Source organism: Nicotiana tabacum, chromosome 7 (genome assembly GCF_000715075.1).
Source record: "Nicotiana tabacum cultivar K326 chromosome 7, ASM71507v2, whole genome shotgun sequence".
Classification (NCBI taxonomy): Eukaryota; Viridiplantae; Streptophyta; class Magnoliopsida; order Solanales; family Solanaceae; genus Nicotiana; species Nicotiana tabacum.
In genome coordinates this window covers 137,809,660-137,821,180 of record NC_134086.1, presented here as the reverse complement: position 1 = coordinate 137,821,180, position 11,521 = coordinate 137,809,660, and the positions used below count along the sequence as shown (strand labels likewise).

General features: G+C 37.2%; 1 protein-coding gene across 2 annotated transcripts; it reads left to right on the top strand.

Annotated features, from left to right (window-relative positions):
• Positions 1-410: 410 nt before the first annotated feature.
• On the top strand, positions 411-11,408 carry LOC107831097 (uncharacterized). 2 transcript variants are annotated; one of them, XM_075217701.1, is made up of 19 exons: positions 411-721; positions 1,220-1,329; positions 4,159-4,317; positions 4,655-4,720; positions 4,837-4,926; positions 5,055-5,357; positions 5,460-5,557; positions 6,011-6,046; positions 6,288-6,408; positions 6,591-6,827; positions 7,474-7,569; positions 7,683-7,748; positions 7,925-7,963; positions 8,033-8,167; positions 8,311-8,672; positions 8,911-9,004; positions 9,184-9,360; positions 9,614-9,730; positions 10,685-11,408. In XM_075217701.1, the coding sequence occupies exons 2-18, from the start codon at positions 1,231-1,233 to the stop codon at positions 9,710-9,712; spliced, it is 2,277 nt and encodes a 758-aa protein (XP_075073802.1). In that variant the 5' UTR covers positions 411-721; positions 1,220-1,230; the 3' UTR covers positions 9,713-9,730; positions 10,685-11,408. The 2 variants fall into 2 exon arrangements, with proteins under 2 accessions (XP_075073802.1, XP_075073803.1); XM_075217702.1 differs by having other exon boundaries at positions 419-717.
• The last annotated feature ends 113 nt before the right edge of the window (positions 11,409-11,521 follow it).

Here is an 11,521-nt window from a genome sequence, read left to right as displayed (position 1 = left end):
GATTTCGTCTGGCCCCGTCGCTCTGCCCCTGCTCATCTTGCGCATAGCCCTTCCACCTCCTCCACCTTAATATGCCTACAATACCCAAAATCTTGCCGACCCTCAGAGTGCTCCAACTCACCCAGTACAATACTTGTGTCCCCTTCATTATTCAACCGTCTACTATAATTCCCTTTTTGAAATAATTTAAATATACTTAAAAAAGGAAAAAACTTCTTTTATATAATTCCCTTTTTGAAATGAAATACTAGCCTTTTAAGGTACACTATTTGTGGTGTCCCATATACGAGCGTGAAATGTAAAGTTGAAAGAATATGTTATACTCCAATGGTCTAAAAATAATAATTGGTCAACTGACCCCCCAAAATAATAAGAAAAAAAAGAAGAAAAGAAAACACAAAACATCAAGAAGAGTTCTGTAATTAGAAAAGAAGAAAAGAAAAAAAGAAAGAAAAAGGAAGCTCCAAAGGAAGATCAGTTCATCTCAAACCCCAAGCATTGAAAGCATTAAACAAACACACCTCTCTCTCTCTCTCTCGAACTCACACAGACTATACCCACACCGATATTTCCCTATAATCTTCGTCCACTCTCAACAGCGAAGAGAAAAAAAAGTGCCCTAAATAGAAATCGGAGCAACCAATTGTATCAAAAAACGTAAAAAAGGGGTTTATTTTTCACACCCAAAGCTTCAGTCTTTGTGCAGATTTTAATGAAGTAGGTTGGTTTTTTATCTCTAATACTTCACTTCTTTATTTTTTTACCAAATCCGAATAGTGACCACACCGTTGTTCTTTTTTTTTTTTTTTGGGTATCTGAATTTAGATAAATATCTGATTTTTACGTGTTTGACTTGTCTATAAATGGGAAAGGTTCTTGTTGTTTGATCCGATTTTGTTCTATTTATAATTGAGTAAACAATTGCTTTCGTTATTGATCGTGATATTTCTTGAATTGGGTTCGCGGTGAATTTTTTTGGGTGTTTATGTCAATTGATAAAAGATTATCCTTTTTGGAGTTGAAAGAAATTGGAGAAATTTTGAGGTTGAGATTATAATCTGCTTAGAATAGAGTTGTTGTAAGTTGTAGGTTGGTTCTTGACGAATATTTTAGATATTTGTATGGTCTAAACTAAAGATTTCCTTTTTGGGGTTTAGAGTGATTGGAGATTTTGTCCCCCATAAACAGAATATTAATGTGTGCACATTTTTTTGGTTAGGGATTTCTGCAATGCACCGTGTAGCAAGTGCAGGCAACACATCCAATTCGGTTCGGCCTAGAAAGGAGAAGAGGTTGACATATGTTTTGAATGATGCAGATGACACTAAGGTTAGTGATTGTTTGAAAGCTGTCCTTTTTTCTGTGTAAACTACGGTGACTAACTTTTCCACTAATGTTGATTGTTTCCCTTAGTGTCCTCCGCCCCTTGTTCTCTCACTTTCGTCCTTCTCTTATGCGCATTGTGTTTTATTTATCTATTCTGGATAGCCGGGAGCTGAACTAAGCAGAGTGGAAATTGTGATTGCTTCGTTTTTGGTTCAAGCAGCACCATGTGATTGGACAGAAAAGAGAAATTATCTAGTATTGGAATGAAATTGATGTGCATAGAATGAAATGAATAAGGAGAATTCATATGCGTACCTAGACAAATTTGAGATGGAAGGTAGTTAACTTTTTTATTTTCCAAGCGTCAGTTCTAATAAAACATTCTCAAAGTGTTCCACACTCCCAAAAAGGCCGTTATTCCCTTACTTTTACTGATAATGGGGATGTACAAGTTCGTTCGCGTGCATTTTGATTAATCCACCTATTCTTGCTACTTCCCACTAGCACAATGACTTGGTAACTTTCACTAAGGCTTAGATTGATGTGAAGAATTCACCTGGCATTGCCTCGCCTGTGATTTGAAGCTTGTTCCCAAGGTTGTTACTCCATCTATTCAACTACTAAGGCGCCCTTACTCCCTGATACCATTGAACGTTCTTTGTTACCTCTCTTTTGGGTGCCTAAGATTTGTATGACTTGTCCATGTGCGGGGTCCAAAGATCATAGAGAAAGTCAGCCGCTTTTCAGGTGGTAGTTTATTTGAAGCAGCCATAAGCTGTAATTTGCTAAAAAAACGGATGTCCTTGATTTGAAAGTTCAACTGAGCAGAGATCAACCAGCCACATAAAGTGTTCACGCCATATATGCTTTTGCTGCTAGGAGTTGCTCATTTTTTTATATTTCATCTCCTTAATTTTAACATACAGCCAAAGGTACCGATAAACATATGCTAAAATGGGAAAGGATAAAACAATATGAGGTGTAGCATATGGGATTGGGCTGCATTTTAGTTGGTGTAGAGATCAGATGAGATGGTGCCTCTTTTACTATACTGATATACTCGGCTGGAGTGAATGGTGGATGGTTGTCTAGAAGCGTGGGTGAGAAAGGGCTGTAGAAGAGTATATCTCGGTTATTAAAATTACGATATAAATTCCTTCTCAGAAAAAGAAGTTAAGATATAAATTGAATGGCGAAGAAGTATGCTAGCTAGGGATGGAATCTCTCTCTCTCTCTCTCTCTCTCTCTCTCAAGGGCTGAAGGGTGTGGTTGTTTGTACATTGCTTCTACTATTAAAGACAAAAAAAGCTGAGAAGGCTTATCAGTCCAGCTCTGCCTATGTTGATAACCAAATTTTAAGTGGATGCTCAGTGTACCAGTTATACTTTGACTTGTTAAATATCTTGTACGAATGCCTTGGCATGGATTCGTAAATTATACAATGTCACTTATTTATTCGCGTTACACATCCCAAAAAAATAAAATAAAAATGGAGAGCTGTTACCGATAAAATACCATTCTGTATCAAAGTTACCATGTGTTTTGGCGATGTTAAAAATATAAAGTAGTGATTTAAAATATCAATATTAGCTACCAAAATTGTTATCCTTTTCTTTTTCTTTTCTGATGAGTTCATAGCATCAAGCGCAAATGGAGAAAAACTACAAATATGTATGTGTAGTCAAAAACTAATATCTATAAGCATGAATACCAAATATATGGAGAAAGAAATTGAAGAAATTTACGATAAAATGAATATCAATTGCTTAATGTTGCCTCTTCAAGATTACGCTTGTTAGCAAGGAAAAATATACCTTAGAGCCTTGATGAAAACAATGAAGCGCCCTCTAAGCGAGATGAATCGTTCAACATGTTTTGAGCCTCGCTTCAGGGCTTAAGCACGCCTTTGACAACACAACAGGGCTCTTAACTTGTTATCCATCCGATGCAAGCTACTTTAGCCTGTGCTTTAATTTATAAATCATCTTCCAAGGCCACTGTCCTCTTCTACCCCCTTTTAGCCATAAGTACGTTGTAGCATGAATTCTCTGTATAACATCGCATCTTTTCTAGCTTTCTAGTGCAGGACATACGTTCTCTTACAATTTAATTGTGCTTTTGTCTATAGATCAAACACAACTCAAGAGAATATGTGATTCCAACAGTATTTTCTTGTCAATTTTATTATTTCAAGTCTTTAATATTAAATACGTACTAAGTTAGAAATAGTAATTTTCCAATCAAGCTTTCTAAAATACATTGACGCCTGCTCTGAAGAAGCCTATGTATAGTCAGTAGTGTAAAACGTTTTACGTTAGGTAGCAGATTGCAAGATCACTCCCATCTACAATTCAAAGCAATGTAGCATTAGCTGACACTTTCTTCTGTATTAAGCTGAAAAGTTTCTATGCTAACTCAGATTCATTCCTGTGACTTAAGTGATTAATATTTTCCCTTTTTACATCTATATCTTTGAAAGGTTATGCTGTCTCCGTCTTCTCTGTCTATCTTTTGTTGGTTGTTATAAAATGCATTGATGTGAAGGATCCATCTCACCTCCTGTCCTGGCAACCAAAAAAGAAATGAACTCCTTGATGTAGTTTGACTTAAATTAATTTAAGTTCTATTACAAGGTGGTTATCTTGAAGATTGTTCATCTTTCTTTCACTATTTTTTGCAGGTACACTATATTAGTATATATCCATTAAATGCATCAGTTTTGCATGTATACCTTTCATTTTTTGCAGTTCAACAAATTCTGTTCAGTTACTTTGTTTTTCATCTCTGCTAAATGATTTATACCGTTGGTTCATGACATTTTTCTGTTTACAGCATTGTGCAGGTGTAAATTGTTTGGCTGTATTGAAGTCATCAGCAGCTGACGGATGTGACTACCTATTTACTGGGAGTAGAGATGGCACGTTAAAGAGATGGGCGTTGGCTGAAGATGGTGCCACTTGCTCTGCTACATTTGAGTCACATGTCGACTGGGTACTGGCCTGTCTGGCTTGCTAGTATTATTTCCCTGGGCTCCTGCTGAAGTTTAATTTCATCTAGTTTTCGATATATATACTCGAGAAGAATATGTGTTCCTCAGATGAGGATCACCAAGTATTAGTTCCAGCTTCTGCAGTGCTCCATTTTGGCGTGGAATTCAGCAGATTAGACGAGTGAATCTCGCAACCTGGTGCACATACCAGGATGTGTTGTTGACTTGTCCTTGAGATGCTTAATTTAATACTTGGTGATGCAACTATATCCTGTTATATCTTGTTTATTATGAATATCACAGACGTTGAGTTGTTCTTGGGGCTCATTAATTGTGCAGGTAAATGATGCAGTTCTTACAGGTAGTAACAGATTAGTGTCATGCTCCTCAGACACCACAGTCAAGGTTTTATTTCTCTTTTGAACTTTTTATTATATATATTTGTGTACAACTTTTACAGTTTCTATATAAAACTAATTTCGAAATTTCTTTTGCTCTGCAAAATTTATGTGGATCATTAGGTGTGGGATGGCTTATCAGAGGGCTCTTGTATTAAGACACTCCGTCAGCACTCTGATTACGTCACCAGCCTAGCTTCAGCAGAAAAAAATGTACAATTTTTCTACGAAACCTTTTAGTATTGATTAATTGTTTGATGAATCAAAGTTATGGCCGAATATTTTGGGTTTAATGTGAGTATTTTCCTGTAATTTCTGATTTGTTGTTACCATAATAACAGAGTAATGTTATTGCATCTGCTGGTCTTGGTGGTGAGGTTTTCATATGGGATCTTGAAGCTGCACTTGCTCCGACATCTAAATCAGGTGATGCAACAGAAGAAGACTGTTCAAATGGTGTCAATAGTTCAGGAAGTTCATTGCCCATGACAAGCATCCGTCCTATTAGTTCGAGCAATAACATTTCCTTGCACACCCAGTCTCAAGCATATATTCCTGTGGCTGCAAAAGGCCATAAGGAGTCAGTATATGCATTGGCAATGAATGAGAGCGGATCCCTTCTTGTTTCTGGTGGAACTGAGAAGGTATATTTCTGGTTGTTAGGTTAGTTTTTAATCTTTTGGAATGTGCAGTTAGCTTACTACCAAAGCAGCTGTGTGTATGACTGTGTTCTGATTTTCTTCTAGGTTGTGCGTGTTTGGGACCCAAGAACTGGTTCCAAGACCATGAAGCTAAAAGGTCATACAGATAATATTAGGGCACTACTGATCGATTCTACTGGCAGGTATGTTGGATAAGCGATGCTGTGAAGGCATGTGAAGGCATTTTGACTGCTTTTAGCTCAAGTTGCAATATTCTTTGTTCATCTAAATACCATTGCTTCTAGCTGCAAAAAAAGAAGCGGGAAAAGCTAATTTAATTGTCTAGGCATAATAATATGTTAAGACTCACAAAATCTTAATCGTAAAACAATATACTACTATATAAGTTATTATCAAATACATAAAATAAATGTATAAATAAACTTGTGATCTCTTAGGCGGCATTGTTCTGTCTCCCAACATGAACTTATATTATTGGTCCATGTTCCACGTAGCTTTAGAGAAGTACATTTTTTATCCATATCTAGAAGTTTTGCTCTTGGGTTAAGTTCTTACACTGGTCGAGGCATCCGTAGTGCCTTCAGAGTGCGACCCATTGAATTCTTTTGAATAATGATTTTACTCCATTTTTGTAGGTTCTGCATATCTGGGTCATCTGATTCCATGATTAGGTAAGTATTGATTGTTCCATTACCTAGTTTTCATAGACAACAGCTTCCTTTGCGTGGTAGGTGGTTTGGGATTGAATCCTTAAATTCTGGCAAGTTTATGTTAGTGTAGCAAACAGCTTGGCTATGCTATCTGCATTGTTTTGTGAAAGGAGGTCATACATATTTTCCAAATCATATTTTGTGTTCACACTACTCTGATTTTCATCTGATTAGAAACTTCACTTTGCCTTCAACTCTTCAGACTGTGGGATCTAGGTCAGCAGAGATGTGTGCATTCTTATGCTGTGCATATGGATTCTGTATGGTCACTTGCTAGCACTCCGACATTTAGTCATGTTTATAGCGGTGGAAGAGACCTCTCTGTAAGTGAACTTGATACTTATCCAATATGGCTCTAGCAAGAAAAATGGTTCTCTCTCTCTCTCTCTCTCTCTCTCTCTCTCTTATGTATATATGTATCTCTCTCTCTCTATCTCTAGCTCTCTCTACCCGAATTGCTTTCAGAGCCATTGTTCTCTTTGCTAAATTTTATTTGCACTTGCAGTTGTACTTGACAGATTTGGCAACAAGGGAGAGTGTATTGCTCTGCACGAAGGAACACCCTATTTCGCAGTTAGCATTGCATGATGACGGCATTTGGGTGGCCACAACTGATTCATCTGTACATAGGTGGCCTGCAGAAGTGCGTAATCCCCAGAAAGTTTTTCAAAGAGGGGGCTCATTCTTGGCTGGAAACTTGTCCTTTTCCAGGGCGAGGGCTTCTCTAGAAGGATCTACGCCTGTGAGTTTCAGCCCCTTTATATCCTTTTCTAATGTTATGGTTAAACATACTTGTAATTGCATCTGCCGGGTTCCAAAATAACTGCTAGTTCTAGATTCCTGTTGAGAAAGGATGCATTTTAAAGATGAACATGCTTATGAGAATCGCAAACTGGCTTATGTTTAACGACTGAGCACATGAAGAATATATTTGGATTTTGAGTTTTTGTTGGGTTTTCTTATTTCACATGGAGTTTACAAGGTGTACAGAAGAAATATTTCGCCTTTTTATGTTCTGTTTGCTCTGTGTTCTCCTGGGCTTAACCAAGAAAGTTTCATCAAATTCAAATGCCTATTGTCTATTGGCATGCTAACATAAGTTGCTATATGCAAGACTCTATTCGGGAACTTATTAAAGAGGAGAGTATTAGGATTTATTATTTTTTGTGAGCTCTCTATGGATCATTTGTATTTCTAAGTCAAAATCTTTTTTTCTTTTTCTTTTTCTTTTTCTTATGCGACGTAGCAATTGTAGTTGATCCTTGTTTGCTTTAAATTCCATAGTGTTTGAGGGAATAAACAAGCAATTTATTCCCAAATATTCTTTTCTTTCTTTATTTCTTCACATATTTAAATCTTGAAAAACTGACAGTTGGCCAATAATGTAGGTGCCTGTCTATAAAGAACCATCTCTTAGCATTCCTGGAACTCCAGGAATAGTGCAACACGAGATTTTGAACAACAGAAGACATGTCCTGACTAAGGTAAATTTGTCTTGCCTTTTTCCCTTGTGGCTTCTGACTTATTTTTTTAATGGGTTAAACTATCTTTGAAAGAATATAATCATGTAACCTGATTCTGGATTGTGCTTTTAAAGGATGCTGCTGGTACAGTGAAGTTGTGGGAGATCACTAGAGGTGCTGTGATTCACAACTATGGAGAGGTTAGAATGTAATGTTTCAAGTGATGTGCTAAGTGATAATGGCATGTGTTGAGAATGCTTTTACTTAATTTCCTTTGAGTTATGATAATTGTCACCTTCTGCCTCTAAGTTTTTTTTTGTTGTGTCTTAAGTCTTAACTTCCTTTCACCGTGTTTTCTTTTCTTTTTCAAATGTAGGTTTCATTTGAGAAGAAGAAAGAAGAACTTTTTGAGATGGTAAATATCTTTGTAGAATTCTCCAACTTTCATATGCAAATTTCCTTCTGATATTGTTTGCCTCTTCAGGTGAGCATCCCTGCATGGTTCACCGTGGACACTAGGCTTGGAAGCCTGGCTGTACATCTGGATACTCCACAATGCTTTTCTGCTGAGATGTACTCTGTTGACCTCAACATTCCGGGGAAGCCTGAAGATGACAAGGTGTTTACTGATAACGCTTCATCTGAACTTTTAGATATTTCAGATCTTATTTAGCTGCCATTTTCCTTTTGAAATAGTAAGTATTACTATATATTTATGCAAGAGATGAACTAACTTTTGTGTTTGGATTTTTTAATACTTAGGTTAATTTAGCTCGAGAAACTCTTAAAGGGCTGTTGGCTCATTGGTTAACCAAACGAAAGCAGAGATTTGGATCTCAAGCTTCAGCCAATGGGGAAGCCCCACCTGGAAAGGATGTATCTACAAGGAATTCGACTGCATCAAGAGTTGAAGTAGACGGTAATGCTGACAATGATTCTGCAGTATATCCCCCCTTCGAATTTTCTGCAGCATCCCCTCCATCAATTATTACAGAGGGCTCTCAAAGTGGTCCATGGAGGAAAAAGATTACTGATTTAGATGGAATGGAGGATGAGAAGGACATGCCATGGTGGGTAATGGATTGCGTGATGAACAATCGCTTGCCTCCCAGGGAAAATACCAAGTAATATTTCAATATAACTGTTTTCTAAGTTGTTCACAGTCCTTGGCTTGCATATTGATATTATATAGTAGCATTTTTTTTACAACTAAAAGGAAGTCTTTCTGGAGGGCAGTTACATCTCCACTAACCCTCTGAGCTACAGCAATACAAGAAAAACACGTTATGATCTTTCCTTCTTGACGTGCAAAATTACTTTTTCCACTGACCAGTTTTTCCCCTTTTCTCAATGGGGTTGCAGATGTAGCTTCTACTTGCATCCATGTGAGGGCTCTACTGTCCAGATCCTTACCCAAGGAAAGCTGAGTGCACCTCGCATATTAAGAATTCACAAAGTAAGCTTTTTCCTTGAATCTTCTGGTTTGTTCAGTGTTGGCTGCTCACGTCACTTGTTATGTTCTGCATGCTACACTTGCAAATTTTTCTTTTCGTGGTTCTCTTACAAATCTATTGCAAAATAATCTACATTATGTAGAGGATGAATATGATAAAGTTGCACTGATTTGTTTTTCAGGTCATCAACTATGTCGTTGAAAAGATGGTTCTTGACAAACCCATGGATAATATAAATTCAGATGGAACTGGAGGACAGGTTACACACCCAGCTCTTGGAGGAGATGGCTTATTTCGGACTGGGTTGAAGCCTTGGCAAAAGCTTAAGCCATCTATAGAAATCTTGTGCAATAACCAGGCAAGTTCAGGTTTCTGTCTTCTAGTGTGTGGTATGCTTAACTGGTTAAGAATTAATTTCAAGCACTGTTTTGTTTTTCCATTTCATCTTTTTGTACTTTATGGAAGTTCTGAAAGTCATATTTTAGCATTAGGACTGCCAAACAATCTTTGTATATGTTGGAGGATGTGGTAGATAATTGGTCAATTGGTAATATGTAGGCTCTGCTTCACTCTGGTTTCTGGTTAAGAACTCCCTTTTGTTCTTTTACCAGGTTTTATCTCCTGATATGAGCTTAGCAACTGTCCGTGCCTATATATGGAAGAAACCTGAAGATCTTGTCCTCAACTACCGTGTGTTGACGAGCAGGTGATAGGATTATCTTTATCAGGTATATTCATCATTTTTTCTTTACCTATTTTGTTTCCTCCCCCCCCCCCCCTCTCTTCCCCCACTTTTTTTTGGGCAGTTCAATTTCTTCCATCTTTTTTCTTTCGGATGGAGCTATTTTGGTGGGTTGGTTGTGATTTAGAGTTGATTAGTTGTTAAGGGATAGATGAGAAGGAGTTAGTTTGGGGTTTTGATGCAGACCAAATACCCATGCTATGTGGTGACAAATAACAATCTTTAGCGCTATTACATTAGCATGATGTAAGAGTTGTAATTGCTTTCCTGGTTGCATATCCAAACAATCTGACAGTTTCACCTCCAGCTCTGAGTTCGTGATAAAACAAACCAAAAATCTTAGTCAGGAGCACTGTTCTATATATCTCAAAGATGCAATCATATGTCCTACTTACATTTTACTTGATCTCCTGTTTGCTAGCTCACGCTTGTCTGCTTTTGCTTTGATAGCTTGCTGCATTGACTAAACTATTGAGAACTTATCTTTTCCTTGCAAATGGACATTGCTATATTCTTCCTGCTTCCCTTCAAATTGAAAATAATCAAAAACCCTGCCTTGGACTTTCAAAGGATCTGCTAACCAATTCTCTCTCTCCCTCAATCTTATGATTATTGGCTAGTTGATTACTGTTATTAGGTAATCCTTGCCTTGTATTAGAGCATGTTCCTTCTTTCCCTGCGTCCCTTTACCAAAACGTAAAACCTAGTAAACTGGAGAACTCTTTGATTTTCATTGTCCCTTGTTTTCACTATTGGTGCTGGTTGTAAAATTAAGAAAAGTTGGATTCTTCCACGGTCGTTACAACATAATATAATGTAGTTTTGAGGTATAGGTGCCATGATATTCTTTTATTTTTAGATGATATGAATAAGTGTTTTCTAAAGGCAAATAGAGAAACCACAACTATCACATGTTTTCTGTTTTTTTATTCATATACAGAGGAAGGCATGCTTGAGCAATTCATATACAAAGGTTTAGCATCAACTGGCTGCCGGCTGCTGTCATGATTTATTGCTTCCTTGTAGATCTGGGATTCAAGTGGTTGGAATAATTAGGAAAATTCACACGAGGACCACTTTGCTGTTTGCACGTCGTTAAGGTGGTAATTATTATTGAATTTTGGTGTTTGGTGCTTTTAGAAAAAATAGAAAGCTTGCATTTGCTGAAGGAAGGAATTTTGGTTTTGAGGGTACATGAGACTGAATTTCTCAAGAGAAAGAGCTCATGACAATGTCGGGAGCCTGTAGATTTATATATATGAGGCTATTGCAAATGCAAGGGTTTGGATGTTTGGATTGTCTTCCAACAACCACACCGTAGGGAAGGCGAATAATATCTCCAGAAGTAAAATTTACCTCTTCTGACCAAACTAATTTATGTATTTACTTTCTTTCCTGTTTCATTTACGTTGTAAATCTTCTTTGTTATTGGTATTCTCAGTTTTAGTGGGGAAGATTTGGTGATAGGCATTTACATAGCAGAGCAAATTGGTTTTACATTGACCTAGCCAGTTCTAACTGATGTTGCTATGGTGTTGCTCTGAATTTCGGACATGGTGAAGTTTTGTGCTTCTGTATTTAGAACTATATCTATTAATCATTCAAATTTTGAATGAAATATTCTGGAAATAATGATGGAAAATAGAAGTGCAGTCCTAAAAAAATAATGGTGTTTGCTGGGATCTGAATGCATTCAGATCAAACTTGGATTATAAGGTTCTTTGCACTCTGTATATCCTCTGAGAGGCATGGGCATGATGTAAAGAAATACGGTAGA